Source organism: Topomyia yanbarensis, chromosome 3 (assembly GCF_030247195.1).
Source record: "Topomyia yanbarensis strain Yona2022 chromosome 3, ASM3024719v1, whole genome shotgun sequence".
NCBI lineage: Eukaryota > Metazoa > Arthropoda > Insecta > Diptera > Culicidae > Topomyia > Topomyia yanbarensis.
The window spans coordinates 409572116-409591875 of NC_080672.1; the positions used below are offsets into that span (position 1 = coordinate 409572116).

The 19760-nt window shown below is 38.6% G+C and overlaps 3 protein-coding genes across 3 annotated transcripts in view; 1 reads left to right on the plus strand and 2 right to left on the minus strand.

The window, feature by feature from the left end:
- LOC131694220 (mitochondrial enolase superfamily member 1-like) overlaps nt 1–17219 on the minus strand; it is a 36083-nt gene extending 18864 nt beyond the window's left edge. The window contains exons 1-4 of the mRNA XM_058982735.1: nt 16964–17219; nt 16811–16895; nt 16621–16754; nt 16437–16559 (exon numbers count right to left, since the gene is read on the minus strand). Coding sequence (XP_058838718.1) covers nt 16437–16559; nt 16621–16754; nt 16811–16895; nt 16964–17086 — 465 coding nt within the window. The 5' untranslated portion in view covers nt 17087–17219. The remainder of the gene's footprint in view (nt 1–16436; nt 16560–16620; nt 16755–16810; nt 16896–16963) is intronic.
- On the plus strand, nt 532–4726 carry LOC131694219 (inner nuclear membrane protein Man1). Its single transcript, XM_058982734.1, has 4 exons — nt 532–733; nt 1118–1850; nt 2051–2735; nt 2796–4726. Exons 2-4 carry the CDS (start codon nt 1364–1366, stop codon nt 4120–4122), a joined length of 2499 nt encoding a protein of 832 aa, XP_058838717.1. The 5' UTR covers nt 532–733; nt 1118–1363; the 3' UTR covers nt 4123–4726.
- An 854-nt stretch (nt 17220–18073) lies between the features above and the next one.
- The window catches only part of LOC131688560 (peptidylglycine alpha-hydroxylating monooxygenase), a 50368-nt gene continuing 48681 nt past the window's right edge, over nt 18074–19760 (minus strand). The window contains exon 7 of the mRNA XM_058972889.1: nt 18074–19709. Coding sequence (XP_058828872.1) covers nt 19541–19709 — 169 coding nt within the window. The 3' untranslated portion in view covers nt 18074–19540. The remainder of the gene's footprint in view (nt 19710–19760) is intronic.

Genomic DNA, 19760 nt, shown 5'->3' on the forward strand with positions numbered 1-19760 from the left:
TTTTAATTTAATAATTTCAAATACTTTATGAAGTTTTGGGTTTCGATCACTGAATCATGTAGTCTAGGATGTAAAAACACAATAGTTCTTAAATATGAAATAAAACCAAGTCTGGAAATATTCACTGTTGTTTTTCTCTGAATGGTATCACTGCTAGTATCGCCCTTTTCAAGAAAAAGCGTTGATTTGGTTAAACGTTTGATAATATCGTTGGCCAACGTTGGTGGGCATATGGTACATATTTATACGGGTGAGCCCCAATAACAAGAAAATTACCTACCTAGGCCTAGTTTTCTCAATGAATCCCACAAGAATATCAGTTTGGTTTAGCTTCGGATATTATTGTCAAAAGTATGGAACAAATCTAAATAGTAATGTTTTACACATGATGTGAACATATCTTTTTTTCAGTGCAAGCGTACTGGGATGAAATATTTCATGCATGCAATGCGTGATTTTTATGAACAAAATCATTAGAATCGCCCTTTGCGCAGTACGCACCACGCGATTTGACAGCTAGGGAAGCTCAGAAAATTTTTCACTTCGTCAAATCGTGCAAGTGTATTGTTCGGTCGAATTTCGGTGGCATTTATTTTTGTAAATTTACGGGCCAAAACCGGTCCTACGGAGTGAAAGTGAAGTGTATTTTGCTGAACGGATTCATAAAGCATCGTCTGCGGTTAAAATGCGCCATGAATTCATCGAAACATCGGCGTAATTGTTGTGTTTTCCCGTAAGTTGACCCCTTTCCAGTAGGACAAAATTGTTGCTTGTGGGTAAATGCGCGGCATGAAGCGCCTTCCTTCGTGTGTATGAATATTTTGAAAGGGTATAAGGAGAGGGGAACCCGACCGATCATGGTTTGCCTTGTATGTGCGTGGTGGTGTGCTCGATGAAATAAGCCAGACGAAGACAGCTTTCTGCTAGTGTTGCTTTCGTTACTTGTTTGGTAATTGGCCAAGCAAGCCGAAAATCAGATTATAACATAAACAGAAGGAATAACTGAATAATTTTATTAAAAAATTTGACAAGATATAAAGCAGACTGATTTAGAAAATACGTGGAATGAATGATACTGTTTTGGGCGGAATTAAGATTCATTCTTCGTACTTTACAGATCTGCTAACACTGACCGGCGGCATCACCATCAGCAGTTCAAAAACAGAAGCACCGTGTGCGTGGGAACGAGTCGCAAGTAAATACAACCCGGTTACATATCTACTAGCACGAGGCGCCACCAGTAGGAATTCGATTCGGGCTTGTGGTTGTGTTTGGTGAAGTTTTCCCTTTGAATCATCGACCGAAAAAGATTTCTTGTTTTGAAAGCGAAGCACCTTGAACGGTATACCGCGCAGAGGGCAAAATGAGCGGACGAATGGATAATCTGGACCTGTTGTCGGACGACGAGCTCCGGCTCAGATTGGTGCAGTACGGCTTTCAGAATCTCCCCGTCACCAATACCACCCGGAAGCTGTTGATCAAAAAGCTCCGCAATCACATGGAAAACGAGAAAGGAAAGTTGCGACGGGAGACGAGCTATGCGACGCGTTACTCTTCCGGTGAGGAATCCGACGGAGAAAAAAGATCCGGACGTAGAGCAACAACCACTGGTACTAGCAGTGCACGAAAGGCAATGCCACCACCAGCTCCGAGATCGGTCAGCAAGAGAATCAGCAATTCACCCATATCAAACAGTAGTTTACTTTTCAACAACAACAATAATAACAATCACAACAAATCGGTATCGCCCGGTTCAGGAAAAAGTGCCGTGTTCATTTCACCGGTGATCATTAATGACAGCGAAGAGGAGGATTATACCGGTGGTTTGCGAACGACAAGCCGGGGCTTTGGTGAGTTGAAACTCTTTTTTTTTGCTATTGTAATGGTAATTTAATGTCAGTTTAGACCTGATTTCAGAACAAGAAAAATTTGCAATTGTAATTTATAGGCCTGTTGGCTGCATTTTCATACATTACAGCAGGTCAAGAAATCTTAAAAGAATGTTTCTTCGACTGATTTCACATGAATTCAACAATTATTTATTTTCCAGGAAACTCATCTTCACCCAGTGCTCTTTTTCGTCGTACCACCTCCAACAGTACCTACGCCACTCCCACAAGACTTCCGACAAGCGCTGCCTCAGTACCCACGGCACAACTTCCTTCGTCAAGCTATCGAATAACCGGAAACAACAATCCAACGGTACCATCCAGCAACGCATCAACCAGGCTGAATGATTCGTCAAACACTAACGGCAGTGCGTCGGACTCTCCCTTCGTGAGTGAGTACACCAAACGGCTGCTGCAGTTACGAGGTGAAACAGTGTCCCACGAGAACTACAACAGTGCCATTGGCAGTGCCATCAGTGGTGCAAGTAGCGGAAGCAATCTCAGCTTAAATCACAGCGGGGCTCCGATTAGTGGGAACCACTTCCGCAGTCGGTATACCCTTTCAGGTAGATACTCGACCAATCACAATGATGCCAGTGGCGGAAACGGCTTTAGCGAGAACGATATTGTGACACATGCTCAGCCTAGTCCGGAACCACCACAAATCCCGCTGAGGGTCGCGTTAGGAAATCTGATTACAAAGCTAGACGAGCACTACGGTTTCAAGCAGACGTTCATTCCATGTGCGCTGCTGTGTCTATTTATTGCTTTTCTGGTGTTTGTGGCATTTATGTACATGACTATCACCACTGATATTGCAAGCACGCTGAATTCGATTGATACCAGGTAAATTTTGTCGATGGTTTTGTTTAATAGTCCAGCTATGAAATATCTTGTTTCCTTCAGGTATGAATTATGTGAAACCACGACGACAGATGGCAGTAGATGTATACCACAATCAGAGCTAGAACCGGCATTGGAGATGTTGAAACTTGTTGGAACCGAATTGAAAAGTCGCGTGGAGCGCAGTAAGTGCGTGGACTCCAGTGTGTCATATTTGATGAATGCCGATGAGGTGTTAAAGTTGGCAAAAGAACACAACCCGTCTACGTTGATTCCGCAGCTGACGAAACATTTGCACACGATGGAATATTTGATCGACCAAAACCCACAGTGGAGAATAAATCACTGCGATCAGGATGGCAATGAGCTGAAATTTGAAGAAGTTCTGCGGCGACGACAAACCAAGAGTAATTATTTTGCTATACTGAAACCGAAACTGCCGTTCACGTGTATGCTTTACAATAAATTCCACACATTCTTTATTATTGTTGGCGTGCTGGGAATGATTGGAATGTCGACATATCTGGGTAACTGTTTTCTGAAATTCGTACTGCAAGTTAAGCAGAAACGCAAGGATCAAGTGAATTTGTTGATTACTGAGATTATTCAAGCGGTCAGTCAAGCCTCGTCATCTGTTGGAGGCAACGAACCATCCGAGGAGGGTGGTTTGGTGGTGGTTAACCATCTTCGAGATAGACTGATAACTCACGACAATCGTAAAAACCTCGAGTGGGCTTGGATCGAAGCACTTCAGTTTTTAGAGCGGAACGAAAGCCGAATACAGTTTGAGGTGGGAAATCGTGGCGGCGAAGACTTCAAAATGATGCGTTGGATCGATACGGCTCCAATCACGGCAACCGCTGTCACACGTTCAGTTCCCGGAGGAGTAAAGAAGTGGCAAAGTCCTGCTTTTGATAACACCAACAAAATACCTGATCCGCCAACGCCCTGTCTCAAAATCCGGCAAATGTTTGACAAGTACGAAGTGAACGATCCCAACCTAAGAACCATCGTCCAGGATGCCATTTTGGAGAAGGTGGGGCTGCGATGTAAAATCTACGATATCCAGATGGATCGGAACACTTGCTGCGTCTATGTGCGTTGTGCTTCGGCCAAGGATGCTGGAATCGTGCATGACGAAATCAACGGCTGGTGGTTCGATAATCGGTTGGTCTCTATTAAATTCCTGCGACTGGAGCGCTATCTGGCACGATTTCCTCGGTCGTCTGCTGGTCCGGTTTGTCTAAAACCTTCGAATCGTAACAATAGCTCAATGTCTCAGCAGCCGCCGCTCGGGGATCGGCCAACGAACCAGGTACAGCGAGACGAAGACGAGGAGGATGAGGAGGAAGAAGACGATACTGAACCCGAGCATGAGCCAGAGTGCTAATAATTTAATTTTAGTTATTTTTTTAACTTTAATTTCATTAGTTGTAATTTAACGCAGCTGCTTACATTGTTTTACAATTTGTGAGGTCCTTCGAAAGATAAATCTATTTTAATCATCGTTTAAAATAAGAAATTCTTATAAAATTAACAAACTAAAAGAAAAACTGCAGAGGTGGTAAAACAAAAATATCGTTAAAGTTATGAACCAGAGCTAATGAAATAAACTTTGTTGGTTTACTGTACTGTTAATGTTAAATTGAAACAAAATCGAATTCTTATCATTTTAAGTGGCGAAGGAATCATGTAGGATGATGGACACCGCTAATCAGTGAGGCGCCTAAGATGATTGTGCTGAAAATCACAATGTTTTGCATCCATTTCATTCTGTACTGATAAAAAGTTCAAGACAGTGAGCCATAATCTTGGTTGCCATCTTTATCAACAAATCAAACACAAACTCAGTAGACACGACGGGCGAAGACACATGAAATTGGAATGCGTTATCATTAATATTAGCTGGTTACGAAAAAAACGGTATCTGACTAAAAATCTGAAAGTTGTTAGCGTAAGTAAATATTGTAAAATATAATCGATTTAGAAATAAATGGTACATCTTTAGTAAAACGATTTTTATTACTAAATTTTCCATTGGTTCTGGCTTCGATACGCTGTACATACGGTGCCATGAAAAGCCTTAATTTTAAGACGCTATAATTAGATGAAGGAAATTGATATATTTTTTTTATTTCGACTATGTTAGTCACATTTTCTTGGGGGGGTAAGGGGAGGAGTTGCTTCTCTAATCTTCCGGTCATCACATCGCATGCTTTGGTATTCTTAGTATGTATACCAAACATGAAGATGTGACACGCCAAGAGCGCACTAAAATCCTGTCAATCCTATTTTGCATTGGATTGTCTGCTCTAAATATATCACCAGGGGACCATTTATAAATGATGTTGGATATTGACAATAGGGGAAGAGCGTCACGTAACGAAATAAAAACTAAAAATGAATTTTAGACGTATCAGCGGATCAGGGATAAAAAAAAGTACAACATTGTTTATGAAGGGCCCCCAAACAAAGAATATTCCATAACGAATATCACGTAACATCGGTGACAGAGCATTGGGATCAAGGCCAAGTCCCCCCTGGGTCGTGCAAAACTGAGAAGCAACATCAATTTAGGCACAGATAGCAGACGTCCATTTATTTTCATTTTGTTTTGTTTTGTCTTTTTATTTGTTTCTCCTGCTATGATGTATGCGGATCGAGCGTGACGGCCAAGGAAACGGAAAGCCAGTGGCCCAAACAGATCAGGAACAGGAGGGAGGACTACGAACAAGGAAACGGACAACAGAGGAGAAATCGTTTACTTATTTATTATAGCTACGATACTAATCACAATTATTTTGCTTTTCTTGTTTCGTTTCAGCCAACCAAAATCTATACGGACTAGCACATACGAACAGTTAGGCTTTGTAGGTTCTCATCTTGACAGAGTTTAGATGGGCGGATGAACGTCTGCCAGGGGGTGGGCTGAGAAATGACAATGACACTGTACGAGATGGCGCTGGGCCTGTGGCCTTCGACTGGCATGGTCCATTCTCATTGATTCGGAGGTCTTCTTGGCTGGTTGGTAGATATGTGCTCCTACTTGCAAGTTGATCAATTCGCTTGGGTGGGGGACATGTGGATCCTACTAGCTGTCGACTCTTTTGATCGTGAGTATGATGCTAGTTCAGGAAAGGAGTGAAGGACTGGCACCTAAGAGATAGTTAATTATTCAGGACTTGTTCTTATGATTATTAAACTCGATTAAGCACACCGGCTCTCAGAAATGATAAGCAACCCTTTCGAGTCGGTGTGGTCTGTTCGAGTCGAACCAGGCGGACATTCGTTTCGTGCAAACTTTAAGTGGATAAATATTGCTTACGCCTTTATTGGCAGAGATTCTTTTTAACGAAATCCTAAATACCTTCACTGGTATAGCTACTCAGGATAATAATAATAGAAAAATTAAGGGTTTGCCTGGTCCATAATGTAATGAATATGTATATTGACTAGAACAGGGATAATCGAGTTATGTTATAAGATAGAGAAGAAACAGCACAGTTGTAGGAAAGGTATTCACGAGTAAGGACTATTAATACTGCTAGTATGTTTACCGTTTCAATTAATAGTCGATTGATCCGCTTCGGACCTAGGAGACCAAAAGGAGATTAGGAAGAGACAGAAGCGGATTCAATGCGAAATTTGCCAATATGACGTTGACCTCAAGGCGATGGTAGGATGATTTTCCATAGGCTGACAGACTAGATGACACGACATTACACGCTCCAAACTTGCGCCAAATAGTTTGTGTGTATGTATGAATGTAAGCCCGTATGTATGCCTGTATGCATGGATGTGTATAGGACCAGTGTATCCCTGAGCAACATGGAAGGACACCTCTGAGCCGCCAAAACGCTCATGGGAAGCCGGGTGCGCGGTCGTAGGTGTGACCATAAAGCACTGCACACACTGTCAAGTGCAACGGATAGACGATAGGTGTACAGTTAATGCACATAGGTTGCAGAAATAGGTTGTTGAGACAGCCCGATTGCACACTGATAAATAACAAACAAATAACTATGTTAGTCACATTTTCTTTTTTACGTTTTAACGACATTCAATTAGCTAGAGATTACTGGGTAGGGAAAGTTATGAAACTTAGAGCCATAGTACTCAAGTGAGAGCAAGGATGTGAAGTAAACAGATCGGAAAACTAGAAGTGGCAGAGTCATTAGAACAGGCTTAATATCGTACGGGCTTAATTTTTGCCTAACATGTGTCCTGATAAAGGTAGACGTATCTATCTTTACCGTGACAACCGGACAACATCCTTGCTCTCACTTGAGTACTATGGCTCTAAGTTTCATAACTTTCCCTACCCAGTAATCTCTAGCTAATTGAATGTCGTTAAAACGTAAAAAAGAAATTGATAATTGTTGTTATTATTTAATCCAAAAGATGACTACTACCAGTTACCATAAATTAGTAAGCTGTAGAGATAATCAAAATGGTGAAATTTGATAATTGAAACCATAATGTTATGACAGGTTCTGGTTACCACCAAGAACTATGAAGTCCGTTTAGAACTAGGTAGGTTTTTAGAAGAGTTCCTTAACTCCCTGATCAGAGAAAATTTGATTACTGCGAGCCGTGCTGACACATAAAATGTTATTTAACCGAAATCGGAAGGGAATCTTGTTTAGAAGTCGGATATAATCCTACCACGGATTCTGTTGGAATCTTTTTTCTGTGTGTGGTGTGTTGTTGTAATGGGCTCTACACGTCTCTATGCCTACAAATTACAGGACCGACAAGGAGAGTTAGCGTTGCCTTTAAATAAACGCTTAACTCTAAATTTTTCTCATGGTCTCCCACAACAATGGAGGGCCATGCGGCACATTTGGATCGATACCAATAAGACCCTAATTGTGGAATACTGGAAATGGAAAGGTAAGACGGATGCGAAACACGCTAAGGCTGACGATGTTAAAACCTTGGCAAGGCCTCCTACTACGTTCGTAACTCATCGCAAAAATAAATGGCTGGCGTCCAAAAGGGGGTAATCTTACGTTGTGTCTTATGGAAATTCGAATTTTCTCGTTCGTTTTCCGAGGTTTTAAGAAAAAGTAGTCTATCGATTCGCCATCTGTAAATCTTATGTTGTAGCTCCCATATCAATGTTTCAGTTGTATTGCGTTGTACATTGACGTTTCGACCCAAACAGTCGTTCCTGAAGGTGTGCGTACTGTGCGCAGTATAAACCGGTAATTCGCCATCTCGTTTCTGTTGCGCCGTCTAGGATCTACGAATGTCAACATCCTTCCAGTACACACAGCCCTACATTCTACCTTTGCAGCTCATGTCAAATGAACATTTTTGAAACAAAACAACCTATTTTATCAATTTTGCGATGCAGATAGAAAACCCAGCTTTTGTACAATAAACCAAAATACTTTCATCATTCTTTTCGGTGAAGCTTTCATTTAGTAGCATGGTTGCCACATTTACTGTTTTCTTGGAGGTTTTCGAAAATTTCGGGATTGTAGATTATTAGAAATTTAATGAATGTAGATTATTAGAAATGCTTTTAATATTATTATTCTCTAGTAAAGGTACACAATTGATCTTTTCCAAGCGCGAAGGTAAAACTAGTTAGTTTTTTTCATTCTGTATTTGTCCTAATAAGGGCGGTGTGCTGATACCTATGTTTCGTGATTGGGGCTAGAAATCTATGAAATGGTTCGAGCCTTGCCGGCACGGCTCATACACACGGAATAAACCAGCAATTTGCCATCTCACTTCTATTGCGCCACCATTGCACAGTGGTCCAGAATGCAAATTTTGCAGGAATTTTGAGATTTTACTAAAACTAAACAACTTAGCCTAATTAAGTCTTTGGAGAAGTTTTCGTAGTTTATGAGCCCCTTCTTTTTGTTTAAACAACAGTTAGGGTGGTTCTAATTTTACCAAGATCAAAAAATTAACTTTTTAATCACTCTACTTAGAGCTAAACGACCTTCAGCGAAGTTGTAGAACGACAAATTTTGGAAAAGTTTGCTGAAGACATGTAAGCTCTATCTGTCATACTTTTTATTTTACAACAAATTTAAAGTCGGAGCTTAAGGTGTTTCTTCGAAATACAGTTTTATTCCAATAACTTTTGCTGTATTCATTTAAAACTGAAATAGTCTTCAGATAACTTTAAGATTGTTTCAAGGCAAATAATTTGTTTCATGGCACCATATATCAAGCTAGTTCCGTTGAAAAGTTGTGAGCACTTTTTCGCCAAAAATGGGTTTGTTTGGAATAACAATATCACTCATTTGGGGCAAATAAAAGATAATTCTTTTTTAACTATAAATAAGGTCATGATTAGAGTTATAATTGAGCAAAAAATAGCGAATGCGATATTTTTTTAAAATTTCATAAAATTGATTTAAAAAATCTATTTTTGAAATATTAAGTGCTTATATCTTCTGAACAATAAAAGATAGAATTTTGATGTATTAGACGAAAATGTTCGTCTTCAAAAACTCTGAAAAACATCTGAAGGACAGGTTGGAAAAAAATGAAAATTAACTTTTTAATGGTTCGAGATAGAGTTTCGCTCTCTTCCAACTTTGTCGAAGACACTGAAACTCTATGTCGTGTATTTTTCATTTTACAAGAAATTTACCAAAAAAATTTAGGGTGTAAATATTGCTATTGTCTTAAAAAATGGTTTTCTTTGTATAACTTTTGCAGTTTTGATTTTTTATTTGGATCACTTTAGAACCCAGCCAGCCTTTTTGGTGGTATATCCAAGTTGCAACTGAATAATACGTATTTATATCCCACTAAAAAAGTTGCACAAAATGCAGAAAATCGGCATATGCGTACCAAACTGGAGGCAATATACGTACATAGCAATTGAAATTGACGATTTATGACAATAATATACACGTTAGGCGCGATAATTTCTAGTATGAATGCGATTCTAGAGAATGTATTTACAATAGGATATGCGAAACAATCTCGCATTATATGCGATATCCATAACTAGTAAGCGATTCCGGAATACGATATACGATTTACTCTCATTCGTCGGTAAAGAAGATCAAAACTTCCTAGCATAAAGGTAACCAGTTAACAGGCACATAAATCATCTCCAAAAAAACTAATGTCGGTTGTGAACCGGAGCCAAAACCCCAACCCATAGAGGTCTCCCCCTCTCATGTTAAGGTGGGATTCGAACTTACGACATTTGGATTTTAGGAAAGGACTTACTACACAGAACTATTTTAATTGATATGAGCGTCACAATATTTCGTAATCATATCTTCATGTAGAGAAACTCTATTCCGATAAACATTAGCCATATATGCAGCAATCTCATTTTAAAGATATGAGAAAAGTCGTAAGTAATTGCGCGAAATCGGGTTTCTTATATGTTGTGATATATTAAGTCGTATCTAACTTTTGGAAGTCATTGTAATGTACATCGAAGTCGTAGATATGTTTATGTTGCTTTTTGACTATTCCTACACATAGGAACCACCACAATGACTTTATTATGTTGTTAATCCGACATTGATCGAAGTAAAATACGATCAAATGTAAGCAAAAATACGATTTTTAATGCTTTAAATATTTGTAGCTGTACGAATATAAGTTTGCCAGCGCTCTACGACCAGCTCCGATCAAACACGATTTAACTAGACCATCAATACGATTTTGAATGAAAGGTCGTATTCAAATCAAGTTTTTAGTAATATGCGATTACAAATCAATTTCTGCAGACTAAAATCGACTGTCATAACGATTTTGACTCTTTGTAGACATCTTTATGAGTCTTTTTCTACATTGATATACGATTGATGGTTTGCTGGGAAATACTTTCAGATATTTTGAAGGAGAACAATTTGTCTTAATATATTGAACCTCTAGCTTCACTCGTTAGGAAGTTATATAAACTTTTTACTAAAAATAAACAATTTTTGAGTAAATATTGCAAGATATAAAAAAATATCGTATTTGCCATTTTTTGGTGATCTATACTACAAAGCATACTATTTCATATGAAAGCAACAGTATTTAATGTTCGGTGCCCGAATTGAAGATAATTCTATTTGAAAAAATTATATTTTTTATATAAAAGTTCTTATAACTTTAAAACGAAAAAAGTTAAGTAGTTGGTGTTTTAAAGCAAATTATGCGCCCTAAAATAATATTCAAGTTGTCCAAATAGTACTTTAGCGTAAAATAAAAACTTCAAAAGTTATAGAAATAAAACCGTTTTTAAGGAACACCCTAAAGCTTACATTTGAATTTCTCGTGCAATGGAAAATATAAAAGCTAGAGCTTGCATGTCTTCAGCACATTTGTCTAAAATGTGTTGCTCTACAACTTCATCGAAGACAGTAAAGCTCTATCTTAAACCGTTAAAAAGTTCTATTTTAAATATTGCTAAATTTAGAACCACCCTAGCATCGGTTTAAACAAAAAGAAGGGCCTTGTAAAGTACAACAACTTTGCCAAACATATTGTAAGGTTAAGTCATTTAATTTTACCAAAAAGTTAAAATTCCTGCTAAATTTTCATTCTGGACCACTGTGCATTGCGTGGACCAACGGATGAAAGATGAAACGAAAATCCTGCTAGCAGGAGCAATTCTGCCAACAGAGTAAGCATGGCGCAATAACTTTCCCTTTACAACAAACGATGTAATTTGTATGGCGCGTATGAGTGTGGTCTTGGGGAAGTTTTTGAAAATTGTATTTGCCTTGCCTGTTTTTTGCAGATTTGCGGATTTTTCATAGTACACACATAGTATACTATTAAAACACACAAATAAATTTCAAAATAATTTTTTACTGGCAATTTACTGAATCGATTGGTGTTCGAATTATGAAAATCCATCAACAATTAACAAAACGTAAGCGAAAACTTTTGTCTGTTTGTTCACATTTTCCCAATGTTTTTACAATGGCCATTACAAATCTTTTTTAAAAATTATGGCCAAGGCCAATTTTTTTCTGAAGGGGGGGGGGGGGTGCAAACATAAAATAAATATTTATTTTGATTAAAACAAAAAAAAATGTTTTTTTTTTCATTTTACGTTTTCGTTTCCGTAGTGTGATTTCGTATTTCGATTTGCGGCAAAACCAAAATTAGTCATGCGACACCTATGATTCAGCCCATGAACTGGCAAAGTGATAGTTTGTATTTTTTCACTCGCAAGTGAGTCGTAGCTTCCCTGTCAAAAAAAAAATGCGGGCGAACATAGTCAGGCGATTTAAAAAGTTTGACGTTTGACTCAACTAATTGCCCCTAGGAACAAATGCAATTTGCGAATGCGATTTAAAGGCAATTTCAATACTTAGACAAATTTTCTGGCGGCTGAAATGGACTTGGTTCTTTTTTGCGTTTTTCACACATGGCGGTTCATGTTGGCTTAAGCTTAAAATTGTTTTTTGAACAATTGGTGTGTTCTCGCGTGTATTTTTTTTTAGTCTAGTGCACTTCATTTAGCCAACGAATGTGGGAAATTGTGGAATCATGTGTATGTATAGTAGAACAAGATCTCTGACCTAAAGTCATAATGAACGTCAGATTGTGATAAGTTTTGGTATGCAATACCAATTTCACCTTTGATTCTTCCTATAAGTTGGTGGTGATTACCTAGTATACTGGTAAGTATTTGTTAGTAGATAATGAATCCGAAAATAAGCATTATTTTTAATTTTCATATTAAGCAATTAAGGGCGATTAAATGGCGCGTTCCTTGGGCGTTTTGGGGGCGATTTAAGGGCGGGTTGGGCGGCAAAAAAATGACGGCGGCAAATCGCCAAATGTAGCATTTGAAATAGCCCCCTAATTGCCAGCAATTTGCTGGCAAATTAAAGGGCAATTAGCGCATCCGAGTTGGCAAATAGCCCCCCGTTAGCCAGCAACTTGCCCTTTTTGACTGGGTCTGAAGCATACAGATCGGAAAACTAGAAGTGGCAGGGTCATTGGAACAGGTTTAATATCTTACGGGCTTAACTTTTGTCTTCTGCTGATGAGGGTCGAGCTTAGGCAGCATAACTACGAATCACTCGAGTTCACCAGCATGTCCCTTGGCATAGACAGACTTGTCCATCTTTACTGTCGGTTCCCACGTTAAAGATGGACAAGTCTGTCTATGCCAAGAGACATGCTGGTGAACTCGAGTGATTCGTAGTTATGCTGCCTAAGCTAGAAAAAAAGAAAAATGGATTTATCTTTATCTATCTCAGGTATGGCTTTCTCTGGCATTTATTTTCTATTGCGTATTTCGTATACGTACATTCTGTGCATACTATAATTTTTCGAGCTCTAGTGGAAACATCAGCTGTGGTTTACCGCTTATCTTTGAAGACTTGTAGATTTGTTTGTTTGGTACATGATAGTAAATCGGCTTTGTTACGTATACATCTTCAAAATCCTTGCATTTTTCCCCATCTTGTTGGGCAGTAGGTAGCCATATCAGAGAAATTCATTTGATAGTCGTACGGATTCATGAAACGTATAGGCATCATCAGTTCATTTTTGCCTTTTTCATATAAGGAAGGCTATGCAATCACTCTGAAACTCGACTTTTCAAGCTAGACCCGGAGTGTCGAGTGTCATATACCACTAGATTCAGTTCGAAATTGTCTGTATGTTTTATAGTATGGTTAAATAGCTTCAAAAGTGCATTGGCACGAGGTGGGACTTAGTGCCTAACCATTGCTAACAGTCCTTACTTTGCTTCCATCGAAGCGTTATATCGTGGAAAAGGCTGATTCGGTCTTGAGACAAAATGATACATTAGAGCCGTTTAGCTCCGAACATCTATTCGGCTAATCGCAGTGGTGAACTCCCGTTAGCCATTTGGCTCCCGTTGCTCTGATCCATTCAGTTTCTGTTTACGCGAGCCATCTCAATGAGCCAATTATTCCTCGGCGAACAGTGGGACGAGCCCGGACTTATGTCCAGATATGAAGGTTACGCGATATATTAATCAATATTTTTTTGTATTGGCTTATGTGTCGAATATTATATTTTCAAATTACCACAAATGAGTTACTAGTTTGTTTATTCATTGTGTAAATAGCTGTTTGTCGTGATAATTAACAAAGTACGAACTTCTAAAGCCATAACAACTACGATGCCCGCTATCGCCCTATACTCATTCGAAAGCTTTCAATTTTCTCTTTGACATGACCCCTTGGTAATTTAGCGAAAACTTGCGATAAGCAATTAAAAATTAGAAGAGCTGCAAATGGAGACGCGTGGTAATTATTGATATCAAATTTCAATAATTATTTTAAAGCTAGAATAATGACACGAAGGCATGCATAGCTTTCAAATAATATTGATTGGATGATCAGCTTATACAAGTGCCTAATTGAGGGGTGATGTCGATAGTATCCATTCCAGGAAGCAGAAATTATTGGATGAACCATCATCAGAATCGGACGGAGATTAAAATAAATTATGCTTAAATTTTTAAATATATGAATAAACATAACATTTTTTATCGGCATTAGATCAAAGTTTATCTGTTTAAATTATCGTTTGCTCAAACTTTTATAGATAAATCGATTCAGTATCCCAAAATAACCCAAGTAAAATAAAATCTGTTTGAATAAATCACATGTGATGTGACATTAAGCCATAATCATTTCAATACTTTTCTAGTGGATGCGAGTAGATTTACGGTAGCCCCGAAATACTTTGTTATGAAACATTTACTCGATTCCTATAGCCAAAAAATCTGTTTGAAGCATTTACATGGGCAAAAATTCGAACCAATACGGAAACAAAATTATGCGTGAACCAAACTATTGATTAGTGAAGTTATTTTTGCTTATCAATTCACGTCAAAAATAAATTCTGTTCCAAAGTTATTCAAAGCATCTTATTTGAATCATTAAGATATAACAATCGTTTTAAAGCACCCTAATGAGATGGAAATTAATTCTTTTGAATATCAAACATATTTGCGGCGTACCAAAATTAACATAAAAATTAAGTACCTTAACGATAAGATAATTATGTTTAGCCACCCTAACAAGTGCTTTTTTCTAATATGTTTTAATAACAAAAAGAAATGCAGTGTACAAATATAACTACTAAAAATGCGACGACAAAAGATTAATTTTTGAACCACCCTAATGAGAAGGAATTTTATCTAATATGTTTTAATATTAAAAACAAATTCAGCGCAAGATCATTACAATTCAACAATTTTATGAACGATTACATCGAAATAATTATTTTTGAGCCACCCCAATGATTGAAAATTTCTTTTTTTGCATGTGCCAATAACAAAAACGAATCTAGTGCACAAGAGCTACTTTTAAAATAATTTATGATCCATTTCGACAAAAAACTATTTTGAGCCCGTCCACTGGAAAACAGACAGAGAAAGAATGACCGGAACGGTGAGAATGAAGAAATGGTGAAAATTCACCTTTTTATTGGAAACACCGAGAAAAGATATGTCCTCAAGCTGGAATCGAACCTCCCAAGTAACAATCCAAGTTTTATAGAACGCTACAAGTGCAATCTAAGTTTTATGAGTGGCTATAAAACTACCGTAAAACCTCAACAATGATCTGCGCGGAGATGTAGACTCTAACCCCTGGGACAACGCTAACCGTGTTGTGTTGACCAAGATTAAGGGTCCAATACGCCAGCTGAAATGTGCGCCGACAAACTGAAGACTATCGTGGAGGGTCTCTTCCCGAAGCACGACCTGACCGTATGGCCGCCAACACCGTACTTCGAAGCAAACGGTGGAAATATTCGTGACAATCTGGTTTCCAAAAACGAGCTCCTTGCAGTGGCAAAAGGACTAAAAGCGAAGAAAGCTCCTGGTCCGGACGGTATCCCCAACATGGCACTGAAGACCGCGGTTCTGGACATGTTCTGGACAGTGCTACAGAAATGCCTGGACGAAGCCTACTTTCTGGTTGGATGGAAGATCCAGAAACTGGTGTTACTGCCAAAACCAGGAAAGCCATAAGGTATTCCACCATCGCATCGTATGTACTTGCTGGATACTTTTGGTAAACTTCTGGAAAGGGTCTACCTCAAGAGGCTGGCGAACTGCGCTGGAAGCAAGAACGGGATTGCAGAGGCAGTTCGGATTCCGGAAAGGAATTTCAACGGTGGATACAACCCCCACAGTCATTGCGAGCTCGGAGAAAGCATCGATGCAAAAGGGGAGTGGGTGATCGCTACTGCGCCGTAGTAACGATCAATGTGAAGAACGCGTTCAACAGTACCAGCTGGGTGGCTATCGCCGCACAGAATGTGGGTTCCGACTATCTGTACAATGTTTTAAAAAGTTACCTTCAGAACCGAGTATTGGCCTACGAGACGAACATGGGAGGTCGATTAGGGCCACGGGAGTACCTCAGTGCTTCATACTCGGTCCAAAGTGTGGATATAAAATTATAAATCACTCGATATTGGGAGTAATCGATCGTTTCTCGACGCGTTTTTAAAAAAAACGATTGCTGTACAGACAATTTCTGTGCCTAGTGCATAATCCCTTAAATATTTAATAATGATTTTCACAGCGCTCCTAATGCATGTTGACATTTAAAAAGATGAAAGGGGTCTGTGCCTGCTGGAGCAGAGATTTGCATCGACAATGAATCGAAACAACACCCGTATTGTTCGACCACGTCTGTAGAAAGTAGATAAGACCTCTGACATTCAAAGCCCAACTTAAACAATGGGCCCACTTCAAACCCCTGCATCACTTACCTCAGGTTCCATTTCGGACAACAACCTCCACACTGGCAAACCCCTAATTTTGCCCCACAAATCCCACAGGGCATTGATAATAGCAGCCGCTGCGAGATGGGTGACTCCTTTTTCTGGTCCAATCTGTAAGTGGTAGAGAAACTATACAATAACAAACCGTATAATTAAAGAGAATAATCCATACCCATCTAAGTTGCGACTCACTGGTTAGCTCGCGCCAAAATTTAGCAAAGTCCCCGTATATACTAGCGGTGGTCCGTTTTTCAACTAAACCTTTCATCGATTTTACGGCTAACAGGACGATGTCCGTTCCACGACCTTGCAATAAAAAAAAATCAGTATACTTTTGTTGAACTGTTTGATTTTGCCTTTACCTAAGGTGAATGTTAATCCATTGCCGTACAACCCTTCCGCAGTGTTAATTGTAACGTAAACGCACGAGTAATCCGGATCGGTGTGCTTGAAGCATTGTTTAAAAATGAAGTTTAGGTGCCATTTCGCCGATTCATTTGGGTCGTGGTACATACCATAGCGTCCGATCCATGGGCTCCCAACGACGTCGGCCAACGTATATCCTTTGCTTCCACGGTGGTGATATTTAAACACTTATCCGTTTGCACCGAGTGAGCCATCGCAGATGTTACCGGCATAGACTGATGTGAGAATGCTGTAAATGCTGGAAGTGGCAAACGTATTATAGGTTTTGAGCTTCTTCCAGTCTAAAGTGGGTTCTGTGTTATTTTTGTCAGCTGTTCGCAGTCGTAATCAAAGACAAATCGCATTTTTATTTGGTTTGCTTTTGCTCTGTTTGCGTATCGTACAAGTGTGCGTTACTATGCTGGCTCTGTTATCGCATTGAATTAAGCCGTGTTGTTTTGTATTACCTATTTCATGAATGTACCGTTCAGGTTCGAATTCCGGGCACTAACAGTTTTAATACTTTAAAACCCATCTGCTTCATAATAATTTTAAAACATCATTTTATACAAAATACGTTTTACCCTCCTACTTTCTTTCAATGAATTATGTTTCCGCCATCTAAAAATATAAATTTCTAAATCATTTCTGATAGATCTTAGATTTTGTACTCTTTTTTGGAAATAATATAAGTGTTGTACATGTATGGCTTTTTTAAATAATTAGATAATTGCAGTTTTCTGCTAGCCGCTGTATAACAAGTATACCACTAGTCGACACGTTTTGTTTCACCATATGAACCGATTTTTTTATGATTCATAAAAACTATTGGCTTGGACTTCCGGAACTGTCGGAAATGACCCCATCGTCAAACGCAATTGACACCCTCTAAGAAGTATTTTAGTGATGACTTCATATCAAGGTAGTCTTCGATTTCTGCACATGAAACACCAAGCAGAGCCTGCTAAGCATGCTACTAGCAGTTCTCATGTGAACCAAAACATTCAAAGCTTTGGTTACATCGAAAGTTCTCCGTTTGGGATCAACATCCGGGAAGGGAATATGTACAAAACATTCTACTCCTTTATTCGGGTGAGCTGGTATAAAGTGGAAGCCGTTCGACAAGTCGAAAGGCTGAAATAGATGCCGACAAAATCGAGTCTCGTAGATCTAGTACGCTATAAATTTCTTTCAGTGTCTATTTACGATAAACACTTCAGTTTATGAATATGAATACTAGTTGATTTATTGTGCTTTAATATATGGTATTCATAGATATCAGTATATAGAATCATATATATACTCCCATTTACATTTATCTGATCCTTTCAATCATAGCTTGTGACCAGCCTCGAAGTAACTATTTTGCCTTGGTCTCTCCGTCTTCACTTTGTATTCACTATTCACATTCTTTAGCTTGCAACTTACTAGCGCTTTCATTTGTGTATGATAATGTCTTTTGCTTTGCACGACAATCAATTTTTTTACATATAATATGTATAGAGGAACGAGGGACTTTTGCTGCCGTTATTGTTAGACTAACTTCCAGGAAAACCCCCGCACATTTTCTTTTCCATTAGAAGATACTTTGCTACTTTAGATTTACTCTCTATCATATGATTTTGTGATGCTAATTTATCCATTATGCTAGACTGCTTTGCGGAGGAGAAGTACACAATCTGCTTACAAATTTGAATTAAATTCTCTAGTTCTTTAGTACATAATATGCCCTCGTGTGATGATTAATCATGTCTGGCGATATTCTCTGGGCCAATTATTAAGTTCTTTGCCAACTGACAGGTTGAATGTTTCAAGGAATATTACTCTTCTTGTTTCTCTTTTTGGTGAAATGTTTTTTTACATCAAAAAGATAAGGTCTACCATTCACACTTCTCACGTAATAAAATCATGTTTGTATACTTGAACCAGTCATCTTAAAATCTGTATGAGATATCTACAAAGAGGGAAATGTTTCTGTGTCAAAGCCAACAAAAATAGTCTGTTAAGTACTCAACAATTCCTGACAATGTATTCTGTTTCACAGCACCGTTGGTTTTAGTAAGTAAAATCAACCGCAAACTTAATCAGTCATAAATATATTCTAAAATATAACACTCTCACAGGAAGGCCTTCCGTAAAGTGGACAGACTTTGTTCCCTTGGCCGAATACCAACCCGATGACTCCCTTAAAAACTTGGCTGCTCGATTTCACCACGCAGTTTACTTATGATTGTACCATCTGTTCCACTTGTTGCTTCACTTTTTCGTGCTCGCGTCCGACAGAAAAAATTGAGCGTTCAGTCGAAAATTAATTGATTCAGGTGAGATTGTAAGCCTCGGTAATAAATAATTTTTTAGTAAGTTTTTATTTGCCAGGAGGGCTGTTTCTTGACTAGACTAACTGCTAGAAAATATTTGTATGTGTGTCATTAAAACCCTCAGATCAGTTTGTAGAGTAATTCGAGCCTTCGTTTTCGTTTTAAAACCTTCTAGCTGATATGGTTCGAAAGATTGATTTTGTTGTTAGAACAAGACTAAAATTTGAATACAATTCATCCGTGTGATAAGAAAATTATTACAGATTAGAGCTGCTTTCCTACAGGTATCAATTGTGTTGTGATGCTTTGTGTGTCAGTTGCTGTCAGTGTGGGTAGGAGTTTTGATTGGGGATCTATTTTCGAACCGTTCTACAGATGACTTGCCTCGTAGTCGGGAATGTTGTTGAGCTCAGCTTCTTTGTTGCGCCAGTAGAAGTACGGAGGCCCATTGCTGAAGCAGTATTTCATCTGTAGTGGTTCATCATTTTCCACGTAATACATCAGGTAGAAATTGCACATTTCATCATTGTTGGTTGCACTGTTGAGGGAAGAGGAGACCAATTGTAGTTTATGTTGGAAAAACCAGTTA

Excerpts from the sequence above, each read along its gene's own strand:
- LOC131694219 (XM_058982734.1), top strand. The coding sequence starts at position 1,364 with ATGAGCGGACGAATGGATAATCTGGACCTGTTGTCGGACGACGAGCTC. Across the intron at positions 1,851-2,050 it reads AACGACAAGCCGGGGCTTTG|GAAACTCATCTTCACCCAGT; the intron begins GTGAGTTGAAAC and ends TTTATTTTCCAG. Across the intron at positions 2,736-2,795 it reads CTGAATTCGATTGATACCAG|GTATGAATTATGTGAAACCA; the intron begins GTAAATTTTGTC and ends TGTTTCCTTCAG.